Source organism: Fusarium odoratissimum (genome assembly GCF_000260195.1).
Source record: "Fusarium odoratissimum NRRL 54006 unplaced genomic scaffold supercont1.4, whole genome shotgun sequence".
NCBI classification, from domain to species: Eukaryota; Fungi; Ascomycota; class Sordariomycetes; order Hypocreales; family Nectriaceae; genus Fusarium; species Fusarium odoratissimum.
In genome coordinates this window covers 663,995-679,904 of record NW_022158690.1, presented here as the reverse complement: position 1 = coordinate 679,904, position 15,910 = coordinate 663,995, and the positions used below count along the sequence as shown (strand labels likewise).

Here is a 15,910-nt window from a genome sequence, read left to right as displayed (position 1 = left end):
GCAAAAATACTCCAAAGTAAGTATTTCTTGATGAAACAGAAGAATATTCGAATGCCGAATTTCATCACAAATTACCATCTTGAACTGGAATGACAAGTTGGTTCGTTATCTTATCAGCACGGAGCTCCCTCTGCCATGCGCCAGCTCCACTGACCATCGACCATACATACAGATCCTCCAAAAGCCAAGACGATCAAACTGCAATATTGCAAGTCAGAAGCTGAGAGAATCTCCTATGAGAGACTCAAATCGATCGTTGAAATAGCATTTGACCATTCTTGGCGTGGCTCAGTCTCGTGCCCCTTCGACGTCATCCCTCTATCGCCTGTCTTTCTTGACACGTAGTGGTAGCTGGAAGTCTTCAAGCCAAAGAAACAAACCACTTCTAAACCGGCGCAACTTTCCCCTGCTACCCAGCACTTTAACCACAAACCACTACAATGATCTACTCTACGCAAATATCAAGGCTTGATGGTAGGTTAACATCCTCTATAATACCATAAATATATATACTAACACACTACAAGGCCTTATGCTCTGTGCCTCAGTCGATGATGAACAGGTACTCTCCACAACTCAGCTTTACCGCGACTTCATGCTTACGAACCCTCTTAACAGGCCGAGTCCACCCTCGCAGAGACCAAGCAGAACGTGCGCCAGGTCCTCCGCAAGCTCACACGCAACTCCGAGTCCCAGGCCTCCATCGAGACCCCCAACCATACGCTGCACTACCTCATCGACTCGGATATCGTCTTCCTCGCCATCTGCGCTCCCTCGTACCCCCGAAAGCTTGCCTTTACCTACCTAGCCGACCTCGCACGCGAGTTCACAACCACCTACCCAGCATCTCAGGTCCACTCTCCTACTCTGCGACCCTACGCTTTCATGGAGTTCGACACCTTCATCTCGAAGACAAAGACAACCTACGCCGATTCCCGAGCCTCGGCTAACCTCGATAAACTTAACGATGAGCTGCGCGATGTGACAAAGGTAATGACCAAGAACATTGAGGATTTACTCTACCGTGGAGATAGCCTGGAGCGCATGGGAGAGATCAGCTCGAGGCTGCGTGATGATAGCAAAAAGTATCGACGAGCTGCTGTGCGTATCAACTGGGAACTGCTTCTTAAGCAGTACGGACCCTTTGCGGCTCTTGGGTTCATCATCATCTTTTTCCTGTATTGGCGGTTCTTTTAAGAAATGCAAGCGAGCTGTTTCTGTTCATACATCTAATACTTAAGTCTGGCCACTTGTACTTTACTCTGGGAGTGTGCAATTTGAGAGCTACGATTCAACATTTCAGGGGTATATGAGACCCAAGTAGTGTCATTATATCAAGAGGGGATGCTGCTGAGTTGTGTACTTATGTGATCATTTATGACAAGTTAATTCGTCTATCCGTGCTGGCTTTGGCAATTCTTGCTAATCATAACCTCAATGCTGCTCCTAAACCATGCTGTCTCACCTAGGTAATACCGTATGAGACTCCAAACTCCAGATGTCACCTGCTCTACCCAAAATCATCAAGGAAAACACCATATTTTTGTTAACAAGTCCCAAAACCGACCGCTTACTCTGAACTACATCACTATGCAATTATCTGAAGCCGCCTGTGCTTGAGAGGTTGGCGCCGTCACTGTATGTTGCCATTCAAGATGTTCCTGAAACGCCTCCATGTCTTCGTAGCCCAAATCTGGTCGATATGCATCCTCGTCATCATACTGCTCTTGAGGTTCTGTTGATTCCACTTCGCAATATGGACACAGTAAACCGGCCTGCCAATCCCGAGGTTGTGGTGCCATATGATTTGCGATGGCTACGGGCGCAAATACAACCTGCTTCTCTTGGTGTCCAGACAATGTAAACGCTGTTGCTTGCCAGTGAGGGTTATCGATTGTTGGTGATAGTGTCAAAATTGGAGACGCGGCGGCTTCTTGGAACGTCCGTATCGAGGGCATATTCTCAATATCCTCCCATACTATGTGACCATCACAATAGTCGCAAACGAAAGCAATATCTCGATCGCCAAATCGCTTAAACGACCCAATAGTATTGCATAAGCGTAGCTCCTCTCGATATCTTCTCGAATACTCGGCCTCGTCTGGCACGGTCTTATTTAACGTCCATTGTCGCTGTTGTCGGTAGACGAGGAAAGCTCCCAAACATCTTGCCGACCCTTCTTTTTCCGAGCTATATATTCGACGTGCTGCTCGACATTGTGCTCTGTGTAATTTTCGCTGTAAAGCATGTGTTTCGCGGACCCATATTGGGTTGATTGGGCCGCCTGAGCGACTCCAATCTCGTATTTGTTCTATATGAGCTGTAAATTGAGCTTTGAGAGCTCTCAATTCCTCGATGGATTCATCTGGCCAATAAGTCAGTAAACGGATCCATCACTCAACTTTGTAGAAGCCTGAAGCCAATGGGAATGCCTGCATCGGAGAACACGTACGTTTTCGGTCGGTTTCGTAGTATATCTGTCCATTAACCAAAGGTGCCAATTCTTGAAAGTCCTTCTTGGCTTCGTCCAACGCAGAAGCAAGGGCGTGTACTTGCTCGTGCTCGTCCGGTCCCCAATGGCTCTTGTCGGCCAAACTGAGGATTCGCAGTCCCTGAGATAAAAGAGTCGCAATGGCCGCAAGCAATGACCCGACCGAGTCAAGGCTGCTCATGATTCGGTTTCGAGGATAAGGTTTGCGATTTTCCCCAAGTATTGGGAGGGCGCGGGGTTGCGTCGAGGCAGGATAACGTAAGCTCACAGTCTCGTGAAAGGGTATAATTCGTAGTAGAAAAAGCAATGGATTCGAAGTAGTAGAAAAACGTCAATCACCGGCGTCGTCGCGGGGCGAGGGACTGATGCGATTGGGGGCGGCGCATGAGGTTTCGTCGGCTCGAACCGGACTCCCCCGGCTCGAGAGAACAGGAGGTTACTGAACGAAGCTTGACTTGACGATATAGGTGACAAGAGCTCCAAGATAGGGCGCACAGGAGCGTTCGGCTGTGCTATTTATTTACTTGGTTGTATTCATGTAACCAAGCAACCGAAGGCATGAGGCTGAGCAATTGGTAGGTACGTAATGTTTGTAGCACTTCTGTTCAGGGTCCTTTCCGTTATTGTCAAAGTGACCCTCGTGAAGAAGAGGCTGTGCAGGCAAAAATACTGGGGGTTCCAAGGATTGATTCTTCAGACCGTCTATTGAAGAGTTTCAGGGGATGTAGAAGGAGAAAAATATGGTTAAAAAGAGAGTTGTCTCTAGCTGCTTAGGTATGGCTAGGTAGGTTATGTACGAACCGCGGACACTGAGGTGCGTACTGGGCACTGAACCCTCAAGTCTGAAACAGCCAGCTTCCATTGATACATACGTTGAATCAAAAAGCTGAGGTGAGCTCCTCCGCAAAATGACGGAATAAGGAACAGCACTGAAGTCCCCTGTAACTCACCCGCTATGACGCCCGTTAGTGGGTCGTAAATTGTAACATCCTGTCGGGTGTCCCGAACCTAGAGACCGGGATGCTCCTCTGTTCTATCATCCAAATCTATCATTCGTAGCTTCGTATATTCGTAGGGCTACGAATCAGAAGGCATACCTAGCTAGTCCACCAGTCATCTCGAGCTAAGGGAAGCTTATCAATAGACTGTCGAAGATTGTACCATAGATAAATGCAATCACAATGACTCATACGAATCATATTGTTTCATTACACGGGCCCTGAAAGATCATTCGTTGCACACAGATGGTATTGATTCCTTTGCACCTGATATTCAACTAAAAATGGCCGATTAGAACTACAACATAGTTATCAAAGTTATGACTACAGAAGCAAACCCGACAGTCTAGACCTGAGGGTCTTTCCTCGGCTCCTATTGCCGTCTGCAACTCACTTCCGCTTCTTGGCCTTGCCAGTATCCGCGCTACTGGTCTTGGCTTCGGCCTTGACATCCTCAACCAGTTTGTCCTTGGCCTTTTCCTTGGCCTCTTTGTCGTCAACAGCCTCGTCCTCTCCACCCTGGCCAAACTCGTTGACACGGCTGTAATCGATGCGGTAAGCCCATCGTTGGTAAAGATACACGAAGAAGATAACATCGTCGCGAAGAGTGGCCAAACGGTGCAAGAAAGGCATCTTGATGGTAAAGGCAAACAGATCGTCGATGAAGGTGTTGAGAAACTTGTACATCATGGCCTTGGCAGGCATGTGGGCGACACTCTTCAGCCGGTAGTTGATGTACAGCGAGGGAACCATCATCAAGAAACCGTAGGCGTAGACAGATCCCACCAAAGTAGTAATGATGTAGGAGTACCACGACTTGTGGGAATCGTAGTAGAGAGAGTAGATGCCATATGCGATCAGCAGAGGAATGCCAGCAATGTACATGTACTTGAAAGCAATCTCATCGTACTCCTTGGTCTTCTCTTCAGTCTCGGTCAACTTCTGCTTGTCCTCGAAAGCGATAGTGTAAGGGAGGAAAGATCCCGGTCCACCAGGACGAATGCGAACGTTGACAACAGTGGTGATCTTCCAGAACTCAATGACGATACCAACGACCTGAGAGCCCAAAATCATCCAGCTGGTGTTCTGAGAGTTGTCGAGGAGGTACAGGAAGATGACAGTTTGCATGAAAACATTGGCCAGGATCGAACGGACTGAGATACCGACGTTGTCCTTCTTCTTGCGGTAGTGGGCAATATCGGACCCGAACGCAAGAGTCTCGAGAATCATGTGCAAGATACTGACTACAATGGTAACGCCGAGCAAGATTGGGTTCGAGTCGAGGAATACCTCCTTGATCATCTCGATCTCGGTGCCGTCGCCGCCACCAGGAAGAGAGCCACCAAATGCTGCCTGTCGAGCAGACTCCTTGGAGTTGGTCTCAAGCGTAGACATGAGCTGAAACTGCCAGCTGGCTAGGTTACCAAGATCAATACGAAGGGGAAGTTCCTTGACGGTATCGTTGAGGAGAGTCATCTGGTTTGTCAATTGCCAAAAAGTGTTGACAAACAGAACAGGGTCTATCTATGTTAGTTACCATGCCATTGGCATATAAGTTGTTGCTACTTACAGTACCAGGCGTGCTGACCAGAGCCATCTCGGGCACCGGTAGCCTCAAGGCGCAAGTATTGTCGCATCTGAGGGGCCATCGCGGCGAAGTCCTTGACACCCAGATCGGGGACGAAGGAGAAGCTTGCATTAGGATGATAGTAGTTCGCAATAATAGGTCCAGTGGGCTCCTCCTCTTCAGGTTCCTCCTCATGCTTGGGGATATCCTCGAGCAAGTTTCGCGTCTTTGCAACCTTCTTCTTGGGAAGGTATTGTGTTAGAGGCCAAGTGAAGTAGTAGGCTTTGGACGTATCATATCCGGGCTGCTTAGGATCGAGATTACTTCCAGGAAGGCCAATGTAGAAATGCCCCCAGAGGGTACCATTATGCTGGACAGCTGGAGGAACCGTGAACTTCGTCTCAATCGTTCGCTTATCGGACTTATTGCTAAGATGGAACTCCTTCTCTTGTAGTACAAGATATTCGTCGGGCACTTGCGAGATAGGCGCTGGGTTGAACGACTGGGAGAGCGTTACGATGATATCGACGTGGCTATCTTGAGGCCAGATGGGCGCAATGTTCTTTGGGATATTACGGTATGTCGCGCCCTCGTTGAGCTCCTTCGGGCGAAGCTGGAAAGGAGGGATACCCTCGACATTCCCAGGGACTGTAACGGCTTCACCTGTCTCTGGATTGGTGACTGTAACTCCTCGTTGGTCCTTTTTCAAGGCCAAGTTGAGGGCCGCATTGATGCCAAAGTAGATGGCGCCGCCGAGGAGAAGCTTGTTGAAGCTGAAACCCTGCATAGAATCGACATTAGTGTATGGTTACGATGTGAGATTTGCTTTGCGATGACTTACACCACCACCGCCGCCACCTTGCTGCTGCTCGCCTTGACGAGGAGGCAAGACTTGAGCTTCAGCCATTGCGTCTGCTTTCTATTCAATTGCAGAGAATGGCAGACGTTGTGCAATGGATTGAAGAAGACCTGCAGGATACTACCTTGATACTAGAGTCAAGGTTGTTGGTTGTTGCACCTGAGGCGACGTGTTTGGTTGGTCAGAGTTCTGAGAAGTTGGAGGTTGCTCCAAGGATGGAAATTGGAAATCCCCTCGCAGTCCACTTCAGGCTCCATGACAGTTGACGTTGACGTGCTGTGGGCACCCACGAATAGCGATTGGCCACCTGAACACGTACCCCTGTACCTTTAACTGCGGCGGCCGTTGTCGGCTCGGAGATTGACCACGTTTAAAAGATGCGTCCACTAAAAGAGTTTGAGATACAGTGCATCATGGGGAGATCATGGCCCCGCCATTGAACGCATCAATGATGTTCAAGACAATGCTCACGATGCGAGATTCATGCTAAGCCATGCTGAGAATCGCCCTATCCTGCTAGAACACGCCTCATGTCCCGGTGACCAGCTGACCTCAGTCATCAATGCCATTGTCCAGTAACATATCTCGTAAGTGGCAATTTGTAGTGGCACAACTTACATGAATGCATGGAGCACAGCCGCAAGCAGCACCTCCGAAGACGTGGCTCCCGTCGCTCCATATCAATAGCCCGATAGGCCGTTGACAGATGTCTGTGTTGGTCAACTAACTTGCTTAACTAGTTCCTGGGCTATTCATATGACTAGTATATAAGCTGGTAAACTTTCATTCTCTTGACTCTTTCTTGTTTCTATTTCCTTGTTGAATCACGATTTATGCTCAAAGTTTGACTCATCTGGGATATTCTTAGTTCAAGTTGAACACTTCACGGTCGCCACATAAGACTCACCGAAACAAGTATTCCATCGTTACCCGCCTCCATCATTGTTCTCACTTTATTATATCATAAATAGCCCTCCTCCGTACGAGCTCAACTCTTTTTCAAAACTTAGTCGAATCCTTTTAGAGACAACCTCTTTATATACACTATCATAGCCTACAGTCTTTACAACAAATCAACAAACAAGCCCATCATGACTGCTGACAGCACCATCCCATCACAGGCAGCCGTTGTCTCACAGAATGGCCACCCTCGAACTAAGATTTGCGTCTACTGTGGTGCTGCTCCTGGCGCGAGTCCTGCTCACATTGAAGCTGCTCGTGCTCTTGGGAGAGCCATGGCTGAAAACAATATTGACCTAGGTGAGTCATATCAGAGAGGCGGTCCGCCAGCGACGGATACCATCGCGGGCCGCCAACCGCCGACCTCCGGGTATGACCCCGTCATGGCTAACACCGGACAATAGTTTACGGAGGTGGAACTGTCGGACTTATGGGCGAGGTGGCAAAGAGTCTCTGCGCAATCAACGGCCCTGAGTCTGTTCATGGTATCATCCCTGAGGCTCTGGTCAAGTTTGAACGAGATGGCACCTACGGAACTGTCGATGAACATAACCACATTGTACCAGAGGAGTCTGTCTATGGCCGCACTACAGTTGTCAAGGATATGCATACTCGAAAGAAGCTCATGGCCGAGGAGGTTTTTGCTGGTGGTCCCGGCAGTGGCTTCATCGGCTTGAGTGGCGGATTTGGTACCATGGAGGAAATCTTCGAGACAACTACTTGGAACCAACTGGGAATCCACAACCGCGGCATCGTTCTACTTAACATTGAGGGCTACTGGGACGGTATCGTCCAGTGGATGGACCGCGCTTCTGAGGAGGGTTTTGTAAAGCCTGCCAACAAGAACATCCTGGTTAACGCCGACACCCCTGAAGGCGCAATCAAGGCTCTTCGGGAATACAAGGTCTCAGATGCCATCTATCAGCTTCAATGGGGCAGTCAGTAAGGAATTGGTTTGAGGCGCTGGATCAGGATCCGGGTTTGGATTTGGAAACTGGAGCCAAACAGGTGTTTTAACGGTGTTTACGGATAGTTCTTCGTTTCCGCATTTCTAGGATAGGATAGACTGGCGGCTCCATAAATAGACGGACTGATGACCTAAGCCACCTGCTCTGTTGTGACCGACCAGACGTGAGACCCATGAAAAGCTGTCTTTGCAGCATGTAATTGTACATGATCTATTTAGCTAGCAACCCGACGCCACGTGTATCCGCTTCATCATTCGTCACACGTTTAGCTGTCCACATCCATGCCCTCACCGTCGCCTTCCTCTGCGCCACCTTGACCCTCGCCAACGCTCTCGATCCATGGCTGTACCTCGAATCCATCGTACAGCTTGAAGGGCTCGACCTTCTTCTTGCCGTCCTTTGTGTTGATGCCCACTACACCGACTGATGTGTTCTCTACTGTAAGCTCCTTGTCCTGAACCAAACTCTCCTTCAGAGCCTTAAGACCGTGCTTGACCAACTCCTCCCTTGAACAGTCGGCGAACTCGTCGATGTTGCGCTCAAGGTATGTTCGAGCCATTTGGCTTCGCGCGCCAATGGCAAAAGCAAGCATCTCCTCTGTCATGCCTGAGGGCTGGAACTCGAACAGGTGGGGACCGCGCTCGTCAACACCGGCAACTAGCAGACCAACACCGTAAGGTCGCTTTCCGTACATTTGAGTGTTCATCTGGGCCTTCTCACCGATCATGTCGACAAGGGATCGGAGGGGAATGGCACGGCCGTAGGTGAGTCGGTGTCCTAGACACTGCTGCTTCATGAAGTTGGAGAGAACGCGAGCATCGGAAGTAAGACCGGCGATGGCGATACCAGCATGTTCGTCGACAGTGAAGAGCTTCTTCTGGTAGGATGAGAGTTCCTCTGCGTTTCGCTATGAATGTGTGTGTTAGAAGAATGACTTCGAAAGCTCCCGTACGGGACAATAATGTATGGAGGGGCAGGGGAATAGTCGTACCTTGACAGCACAAAGAACGGCATGGGTCTTGCTGGCGATACCGACAACGACTGAACCTTGCTTCACTGCCTCAGCAGCATATTCAATCTGGAATATTCGGCCCTGGGGCGAGCTTGGGGAAAGTCAGCTTGCTCAAGGTGCCAGGATAGAGCTAACAGCTTAGGTGACGTACAAGGTAACGGAATCGTTATCGTAGTTGTTTCTGAACATGATGAATTATTAGCTGCTCTAGCAGCGCCGCGTAGAATGTGATCGGTGAGATTGCGCGAAGCAAATATCGTTATGCGTGGGTTGCGATGGAGAGCTTCGTTGGAGGTGGATTTTGGGCGTTGGTTGTTAGTATAGGTCGGGATGGAGTTGAGGTGGTTGAGCACCAGGCAGCTCAAGCTTCGTAGCCTGGGGCTGGTTGCGCTGGGACCTGCAGCCTTCCATTCTGCCGTGGATGACCCGCCACACCGCCTGCTAAATCGGATAGCTCCATGATGACATTGGGTCTTTGAGGCTCTTTGTTTTCTCCCCACGATAAACCAAAACGAACTCTCTGGCTCTATGAGAAAGGGTCAAGTTGAAGTACGGAATCATGGACTGGTGTTAGGCGTGATGCATCCTCAACCACCCGGCTGCCCGCTCGTACATCCCTAATTAGAGTCTTCTTAAAGCTGATAGTTCCATGCTGTCGATGTCCTGTGACCTTCATTCTGAATCCCGCCTGGCATCATGAAAAGAAAGCGATGTGGCAAGTTTAACTTATTCACTTGTCTTTCAGCTGGCGGAGAAGGTTCGCTGCAAAGTTTTTAAGTTCCTTGACGAGAACTATGGGGTTTGTCCCTGCAAGGTTGTACACTTGTCTTATTGGACGTGACCTGATGAAAGCATGGCGAGACTACGCCTGACTTACTGTTAGAGAATCGAGCGACGGAGCTTATTTGACTTGAATGTACTGAAAGAGTTGCAATTCCAGAAGAACACAACATGACGAATAGCTCTCAGGTGCTAGGAGTGTTCAACCAGAAAAACACACTGCTATGGTAACAGCTGGCGAGAGACGTTGTTGCTCCGATTTGGCAGGCTAGTAGAAGGATACATCTGCTTTATGAGCCAATTGCTGTCGCTTGGAACCCTCACTAATAATGCATATCAATGATGAACTCAATCAGACCCGTTGAAGCATATTGGCGGTCGAGGCTTGGAGAAAGAAAACATATTCCCTTACTATAAGCAAGCTCTATTGCGGATAATGACCTGGAATACATGCTGTCGACTAGTCTGTTCTCTTGATTGCACTAATTTGGTCTTGAGGAGCTTCTGTTGTAGAAAATATCTGTTTTAAAGACCTTGGTGTGCTCGGGTAAATATATGAAACTCTCATCGAGAATCCTGAAATTACTGCTGTTCTTTGACAATCTGGGTTGGACTCATCAGGCATGTCCGGTAAAGCCTTTTCTGGGGCAATACACTCCAGAACACAATATGATATTCCGAACTTGACTAGGTAGGTTTGATTGCTGGATGGACGTTCTAATATCTGCTGTGCCAGCCTGGTAAAACCCCCAATTGGTGCGGAGCCACCACATTGATGGCCATTTTAGCCTCAGCGAATAACGATTGCAGTTCACAGCCATCACGGTTCACCAATCTGTTGAATTATCGAGGATTTGAACAAGATCTGTCCATTCTTGACTGCTATACACATACCCCTCATTTCTTCAAATTTGCTCTTGTCATACCAAACTCACCTTCCCAGAGTCATACGTTGAATATCGGATCCCTCTTGTGGGCATTTCTATTGGATGACTCACTGTGACTTACAGTAAATACCCGCGACTTTTAGACAACTCCAGTTTTTATCCTCTCGCATATTCACACACTCTTCTCTCAACACAACAACATCATGCCTTCCAGATCTGAGATCACATATTTCGGCGCAGGCCCTGCCTTGCTGCCCACAGACGTCCTTGAGAAGGCTGCCCAGGCCCTCATTGACTATGAGCATACCGGATTGGGTACAGCCAAAATCTCATAATTCATCATGAACGTCACTAATCAAATGACAAGGTATTGCTGAGCACAGCCATCGTTCAGAGCTGGCTACAAACATCATCAACGAGGCTAAGGCTGATCTTGCCTCTTACATTGACATTCCCGAGGACTATGAGGTTCTTTTCATGCAGGGTGGTGGAAGTGGAGAGTTCTCCGCTACCATGTACAACCTTGTCGGTGCATGGGTGACAAAGAAGAAGGCCCAGATTGTTGCCAACCTCAAGGCTCCGGAGGACGACCCTCGTGTGGAGCAGGAGCTCAGAAATGCAGTCGAGAAGGAGCTCAAGACGGACTACATTGTTACTGGTGGCTGGTCTCAGAAGGCTTCTGAAGAAGCCAAACGACTGCTTGGTCCTGAGCATGTCAACATTGTCGCTGACGCCCGCCAGATTAACGATGGCAAGTATGGCAAGATTCCTGAGGAGAGCACCTGGAACCTCTCCAAGGAAGCTGCTTTGGTGTATTATTGCGATAACGAGACCGTCGATGGTGTAGAATTTCCTGCTTTCCCTCAGTCCCTGACCCCTGGACCTGACGGCGAGGGCCCTATTGTTGTGGCCGATATGTCCTCCAACATCCTGTCGAGGAGAATCCCTGTCCGAAACTTCTCAGTCATCTTCTTCGGCGCCCAGAAGAACCTCGGCTGCACTGGTATCACCGTTGTGATTATCAAGAAGAGCCTTCTTCCTCCCAAGACACCTCAACCTCCTCCCGCACTTCTTCGACGACTTGGACTTCCTATCCCTCCTATCATCTTCTCTTACGAGACTATCGCCAAGAACAACAGTCTCTACAACACCCTTAGCATCTTCGAGTAAGCGCTTCTATAAGACACGTGTGATACATGTACTGACTAGACTTAGTGTCTATATCGCTGGCCAAGTTCTCAAGAAGTCACTCAGCACCTATAACAAGGTTGAGGGACAGGAGGCCGTGTCCGCCAAGAAGGCCGAGCTTATCTATGGTGCTCTTGACGCCCACCCCGATGTGTACAGAGTTGTCCCTGACAAGTCTGTTCGTTCAAGGATGAACATCTGCTTCCGCGTTACCAAGAATGGCGACACTGATGGCACAGAGAAGGCTTTCCTTAAGGAGGCCACTGCACAGGGTCTCACCGGCCTCAAGGGTCATCGAAGCGTGGGTGGTATTCGTGCCAGCAGCTACAATTCCATTTCCTTGGAGGGCGCCGAAAAGCTTGCCAAGTTCATTGAGACGTTTGCTACCTCTTAGAAAAAAAAATTCAATCATGAAAAGTTTGAGCTGGATGGTTTGAGGATTTTATGGAATTGATCAGATGCGTGTACGACATCAAGGATAAAAGTCAACCTAGATGGATGTTGAATTCAACATGCTCCATGAGGATAAAGAATAAGAACCAAATAAATGAAGCGTAATAAAAGGAGCTATGCTTAAACAACTTGTACTGGTGATGGTCCTCTAGGTATGTTGAACATCCATCACCGTGACCCTGATGGATGAGTTTCAGTGGATTAGCGCACTATCAGTTTGATACGATCAGTGGGCCCTGAGCGCTATAACATGGAATCAACCTCAGGTTTCTCTCTTGTTTGTGTCTCCAACCAGGAAAACTCAGCCAATACTCATTTGTTTCTCCCGAATACAGCGTCTATCGTCTTCGCTCTAAGAAAACCAGAGCAAATAAAAATTAGAACAAGTTTGAACATCTCATTATCACTCATTTCGCCGATGCTGAGACGCAGTCTCCTAAGGAGACTCAATTGCAAAGCGAATCGCTCTCGAGTCTTCTTATCCCCATTCTATATTAGCAAGTGCAACGACCAACTCTTTACACAACCTTTGCGGTATTCTATTGCCTCGGCATCAAAGCCATATTCACATCAGTCGTGGCATACTCAAAACCCTGAATTTGTATCCGGACTACCAATCATAGATGACACCATCTATGCTCTATCAACGGCGCAGGGTCGGGCCGGTATCGCGGTAATTCGCATTTCTGGCCCATCATGTCTTGAGGTGAGTGTCATACAAATTACTATATATACAGTATCTAATGTTGGGCTGAAGATTTATGAGGCACTTTGCCCATCAAAACCATTACCAAAACCAAGATATGCAAAAGTACGGTCCTTATATGACCCGCAGCATGCCAATAATGAGCAGATAGTGCTGGACTCAGAAGCTCTTGTTCTTTACTTTCCTAGCCCAAAGACTGTAACTGGTGACGATGTCTTGGAGTTGCACGTTCATGGAGGATCAGCCACTGTAAAAGCTGTGTTAGCAGCCATTCCGAAATGTTCCGCTACACATCGTATTCGATACGCAGAGCCTGGCGAGTTTACGAAGCGCGCCTTTTTCAACGACCGCCTGGATCTTGCTCAAATTGAATCCCTGAGTGACACCCTGGCAGCTGAAACGGAACAGCAACGTCGTGCAGCTGTGCGAGGCAATTCAGGTGTTCTTGGACGACAATACGAGACATGGAGAGAGCAGCTCTTGTTGGCTCGTGGTGAGATCGAAGCATTGATCGACTTTTCCGAAGACCAGCACTTTGACGAGTCCCAGGCTGAATTGTTACAGAATGTGACTGCGCAGGTTGCTAGGATGCTACACAGCATTGAGCTGCATGAGCAGGGAAGTCAAAGGAGCGAGCTTTTGAGGAACGGAATTCGTATAGCGCTGTTAGGGCCACCCAATGTTGGTAAGAGCTCGCTTATGAACCTGATCGTTGGGCGCGAGGCATCTATTGTGTCCGGCGAAGCAGGCACAACGCGAGATATCGTCGAGGCGAGCTTAGACATTCGCGGCTATTTATGTTCATTTGCAGATACGGCAGGATTTCGATCCAAAGGTTCCCAGGTGATCAACGGGGCTGATAGTGGCGCAATTGGGGCCGTGGAAGAAGAAGGTATACGGCGAGCAAAGCAACGAGCTCTGGACTCTGACCTTGTTATAGTCCTAGCATCCGTGGAGGATGGTCAGAATGGACCATTTGTGCAATACGACCAAGAAACGCTCGATCTCGCTGCAGGGGCGGAGGACTGTGTTGTTGTTGTCAATAAGCAAGATGCAGTTGGTAAAGAGGAATTTGAGAAGCTGGTTCAAGATTTCAGAAAAATCGTTCGAATTCGAGCCCCCAAGCTAGCGGCGGCGGAGTTCGTGTCCGTATCGTGTAAGGAGGCTCAGGCAGGGACATGGGAAAGCAAGGATCCTGGCGGTATCCAGGCTGTGATCACCAAGCTCGTGGCATCCTTTGAGAAGATGACATCCATGCCTGTCGATCTTCAGGACCTGCTAGGCGTTACAGAGCGTCAGCGCCAGCTCCTTATCAAGTGTCGTCGACACTTGGAGGACTTCATGATGGAGGCTGCCCCTGAAGAGGGCTTGGATGCTGATGCCGTCCTCGCGGCCGAGTATCTAAGGTATGCTGCGAATTGCCTTGCACGGATCACAGGGCGGGATGAGTTTGGAGATGTTGAGGATGTACTGGGTGTTATCTTTGAAAAGTAAGTTCTGACAAAATTGTGTATGAGATGTCTGACAAGATGCTGATTTGAGACGTGTTAGATTCTGTGTGGGGAAATAAGCGCGTGGCAAAGAAGACTATAGCGATGAGAGATTGGTGGGAGAGTTGAAATATATTTTCCATCGAGGAATATTCTATAGAGAGCAGCTGGTCTGAACAATTGAAAGACTCAATGTTGGGCCACCTGGGCCTGGTCTAGTCGGTTATGGAAAGAGAAAGCGAAAATAAATTTGAGATGAAGTGACAAGAAAAATAAAGCAAAAGGAAATATATCATGCTGTATGCTCGCTCCTATGCCATGCCATGCCATGCCAACGCTGTGTGATGCTATGCTTCCGTCTTTTCCAACTCCTGATATGCGATGCCGTGTCTGCAACATGTTCCTCCGAATACCAATGCTGATGATGAGAACAAAACAAAACTCCGTTCCATGCAGATGTTGTTGAAACTAGTGTCTAAACAGAAAACTCCGTTCCATGCTTGCGCTGTCGCTGTGTATGCTTTTGGGAAGTGACTCAAGAGTAACAAAGGAGTTTACTCCTCGTCATTGTCGCTGGGACCATTGTAGCCAGAGCGACCCTTGTTGCCCTTGGAGGAATCATCGTCTTCAGGGCCGTTATAGCCAGAGCGACCAGAGTCTCCTTCCTCAGGCTCGTTGTAGCCAGATCGACCACGGTTGTTTGTGGGCTTGGAGTCAGAGTCGTCACCGTCCTTGTTGTAGCCAGATCGGCCGAAGGATCGAGTGGTGGGAGCAAATGTGAGAGTGAAAGCAGCCATTGTAAATGTTGTAGAGTTGAGTTGAGTTAAGTATGACTTTTGAGTGAAGATGGAAGTTGAGTTGAGTTGAGTTGAGTTGAAAGAGTTGAGTTGTTGTATGTAAATGTTGAGTTGTAGTGTAGTTGTAGAGTGTAGATGAAACTGGTTGTTGATGGTGATGAGAATTCTAATTCAGAGCAGGAGGACATGGACAGTTATATAGAAACTGAGTCAACTATAGAACGAAGCCAAGGGTAACTAAGCACATCGCAGATAGGGATCCTCGGTGGACGGTGGAAGCGGCTGACTCTGACTGACGCCTGTTCGTTCGTTTGTGTTGTCGTATCATGACGATCAAGCACACCCTTAGCATGGGGGCAACAAAATAGAAACACACTACATAGCGTATCGTGCTAGGTTTGGCTACCTTAGGCTAGGTAGATTACAGCAGTGCCCGTTGTTCCGCCCTTGCCATGCCATGGAACCTTCTTTCGCTTCCGTCAGTCTGCGCCATGTCGCCGAGCTGACAGGGAATCCATCAAAGCCGTGAGTGGTGGAGGACACCATCGTAGGGCTGAGGGCAATGGTTTATGGGGGACCGGACCTTGCAGTTACAGGGGTCTTTGTCAAACGGTGTAAGTTAATAAGTAGCCACGCCCACGGTACCCGGGGTAGGGGTCGGGTCGGGGTGCGGAAGACCCGGGCCGTATCCAGTCAAGTCGCTGCGTATTGTATTACTGAGTGAGTCTTTTGAGTGTTGATGGGCTTACGGGGC

General features: G+C 48.7%; 8 protein-coding genes across 9 annotated transcripts; 4 read left to right on the top strand and 4 right to left on the bottom strand.

Annotated features, from left to right (window-relative positions):
- The first annotated feature begins 78 nt into the window (after nucleotides 1-78).
- Nucleotides 79-3,257, top strand: FOIG_03375 (vesicle transporter SEC22). Its single transcript, XM_031201215.1, has 3 exons — nucleotides 79-474; nucleotides 528-562; nucleotides 619-3,257. Exons 1-3 carry the CDS (start codon nucleotides 441-443, stop codon nucleotides 1,195-1,197), a joined length of 648 nt encoding a protein of 215 aa, XP_031068739.1. The 5' UTR covers nucleotides 79-440; the 3' UTR covers nucleotides 1,198-3,257.
- On the bottom strand, nucleotides 1,272-3,364 carry FOIG_03374 (uncharacterized protein). The gene is made up of 2 exons (XM_031201214.1): nucleotides 2,453-3,364; nucleotides 1,272-2,365 (listed from the first exon to the last, which is right to left on the bottom strand). Exons 1-2 carry the CDS (start codon nucleotides 2,670-2,672, stop codon nucleotides 1,581-1,583), a joined length of 1,005 nt encoding a protein of 334 aa, XP_031068738.1. The 5' UTR covers nucleotides 2,673-3,364; the 3' UTR covers nucleotides 1,272-1,580.
- A 276-nt stretch (nucleotides 3,365-3,640) lies between these two features.
- FOIG_03373 (uncharacterized protein) lies at nucleotides 3,641-6,382 on the bottom strand. Its single transcript, XM_031201213.1, has 3 exons — nucleotides 5,898-6,382; nucleotides 5,060-5,837; nucleotides 3,641-5,009 (listed from the first exon to the last, which is right to left on the bottom strand). The coding sequence occupies exons 1-3, from the start codon at nucleotides 5,961-5,963 to the stop codon at nucleotides 3,880-3,882; spliced, it is 1,974 nt and encodes a 657-aa protein (XP_031068737.1). The 5' UTR covers nucleotides 5,964-6,382; the 3' UTR covers nucleotides 3,641-3,879.
- Nucleotides 6,331-8,013, top strand: FOIG_03372 (uncharacterized protein). Of its 2 annotated transcripts, XM_031201212.1 has the most exons (3): nucleotides 6,332-6,502; nucleotides 6,656-7,175; nucleotides 7,280-7,984. In XM_031201212.1, exons 2-3 carry the CDS (start codon nucleotides 7,007-7,009, stop codon nucleotides 7,819-7,821), a joined length of 711 nt encoding a protein of 236 aa, XP_031068736.1. In that variant the 5' UTR covers nucleotides 6,332-6,502; nucleotides 6,656-7,006; the 3' UTR covers nucleotides 7,822-7,984. The 2 variants fall into 2 exon arrangements, with proteins under 2 accessions (XP_031068735.1, XP_031068736.1); XM_031201211.1 differs by having other exon boundaries at nucleotides 6,331-7,175; nucleotides 7,280-8,013.
- Nucleotides 6,741-9,482, bottom strand: FOIG_03371 (20S proteasome subunit alpha 6). Its single transcript, XM_031201210.1, has 3 exons — nucleotides 9,007-9,482; nucleotides 8,835-8,946; nucleotides 6,741-8,750 (listed from the first exon to the last, which is right to left on the bottom strand). The coding sequence occupies exons 1-3, from the start codon at nucleotides 9,042-9,044 to the stop codon at nucleotides 8,109-8,111; spliced, it is 792 nt and encodes a 263-aa protein (XP_031068734.1). The 5' UTR covers nucleotides 9,045-9,482; the 3' UTR covers nucleotides 6,741-8,108.
- Nucleotides 9,483-10,447: 965 nt separating this feature from the next.
- FOIG_03370 (phosphoserine aminotransferase) lies at nucleotides 10,448-12,303 on the top strand. Its single transcript, XM_031201209.1, has 3 exons — nucleotides 10,448-10,837; nucleotides 10,890-11,688; nucleotides 11,738-12,303. The coding sequence occupies exons 1-3, from the start codon at nucleotides 10,726-10,728 to the stop codon at nucleotides 12,102-12,104; spliced, it is 1,278 nt and encodes a 425-aa protein (XP_031068733.1). The 5' UTR covers nucleotides 10,448-10,725; the 3' UTR covers nucleotides 12,105-12,303.
- Nucleotides 12,304-12,413: 110 nt separating this feature from the next.
- FOIG_03369 (tRNA modification GTPase TrmE) lies at nucleotides 12,414-15,478 on the top strand (the record flags this gene model as incomplete). Its single annotated transcript, XM_031201208.1, has 3 exons — nucleotides 12,414-12,869; nucleotides 12,921-14,359; nucleotides 14,421-15,478. 3 exons carry the CDS (start codon nucleotides 12,414-12,416, stop codon nucleotides 14,437-14,439), a joined length of 1,914 nt encoding a protein of 637 aa, XP_031068732.1. The 3' UTR covers nucleotides 14,440-15,478.
- On the bottom strand, nucleotides 14,456-15,595 carry FOIG_03368 (uncharacterized protein). The gene has a single exon (XM_031201207.1). It carries the CDS (start codon nucleotides 15,154-15,156, stop codon nucleotides 14,914-14,916), a length of 243 nt encoding a protein of 80 aa, XP_031068731.1. The 5' UTR covers nucleotides 15,157-15,595; the 3' UTR covers nucleotides 14,456-14,913.
- Nucleotides 15,596-15,910: the final 315 nt, after the last annotated feature.

Bases quoted from the DNA above. Each gene is read 5' to 3' on its own strand.
- FOIG_03375 (XM_031201215.1), top strand. From the start codon at position 441: ATGATCTACTCTACGCAAATATCAAGGCTTGATG. The intron at 475-527 runs GTAGGTTAACAT...ACACACTACAAG, and splicing joins GCAAATATCAAGGCTTGATG to GCCTTATGCTCTGTGCCTCA. The intron at 563-618 runs GTACTCTCCACA...CCCTCTTAACAG, and splicing joins CCTCAGTCGATGATGAACAG to GCCGAGTCCACCCTCGCAGA.
- FOIG_03374 (XM_031201214.1), bottom strand. From the start codon at position 2,672: ATGAGCAGCCTTGACTCGGTCGGGTCATTGCTTGCGGCCATTGCGACT. The intron at 2,366-2,452 runs GTACGTGTTCTC...CTTATTGGCCAG, and splicing joins CTACGAAACCGACCGAAAAC to ATGAATCCATCGAGGAATTG.
- FOIG_03373 (XM_031201213.1), bottom strand. From the start codon at position 5,963: ATGGCTGAAGCTCAAGTCTTGCCTCCTCGTCAAGGCGAGCAGCAGCAA. The intron at 5,838-5,897 runs GTAAGTCATCGC...GATTCTATGCAG, and splicing joins AAGGTGGCGGCGGTGGTGGT to GGTTTCAGCTTCAACAAGCT. The intron at 5,010-5,059 runs GTAAGTAGCAAC...TAACATAGATAG, and splicing joins TGGTCAGCACGCCTGGTACT to ACCCTGTTCTGTTTGTCAAC.
- FOIG_03372 (XM_031201211.1), top strand. From the start codon at position 7,007: ATGACTGCTGACAGCACCATCCCATCACAGGCAGCCGTTGTCTCACAG. The intron at 7,176-7,279 runs GTGAGTCATATC...ACCGGACAATAG, and splicing joins TGAAAACAATATTGACCTAG to TTTACGGAGGTGGAACTGTC.
- FOIG_03371 (XM_031201210.1), bottom strand. From the start codon at position 9,044: ATGTTCAGAAACAACTACGATAACGATTCCGTTACCTT. The intron at 8,947-9,006 runs GTACGTCACCTA...ACTTTCCCCAAG, and splicing joins GATAACGATTCCGTTACCTT to CTCGCCCCAGGGCCGAATAT. The intron at 8,751-8,834 runs GTACGACTATTC...ACACATTCATAG, and splicing joins CCGTTCTTTGTGCTGTCAAG to CGAAACGCAGAGGAACTCTC.
- FOIG_03370 (XM_031201209.1), top strand. From the start codon at position 10,726: ATGCCTTCCAGATCTGAGATCACATATTTCGGCGCAGGCCCTGCCTTG. The intron at 10,838-10,889 runs GTACAGCCAAAA...TCAAATGACAAG, and splicing joins CTATGAGCATACCGGATTGG to GTATTGCTGAGCACAGCCAT. The intron at 11,689-11,737 runs GTAAGCGCTTCT...GACTAGACTTAG, and splicing joins AACACCCTTAGCATCTTCGA to TGTCTATATCGCTGGCCAAG.
- FOIG_03368 (XM_031201207.1), bottom strand. From the start codon at position 15,156: ATGGCTGCTTTCACTCTCACATTTGCTCCCACCACTCGATCCTTCGGC.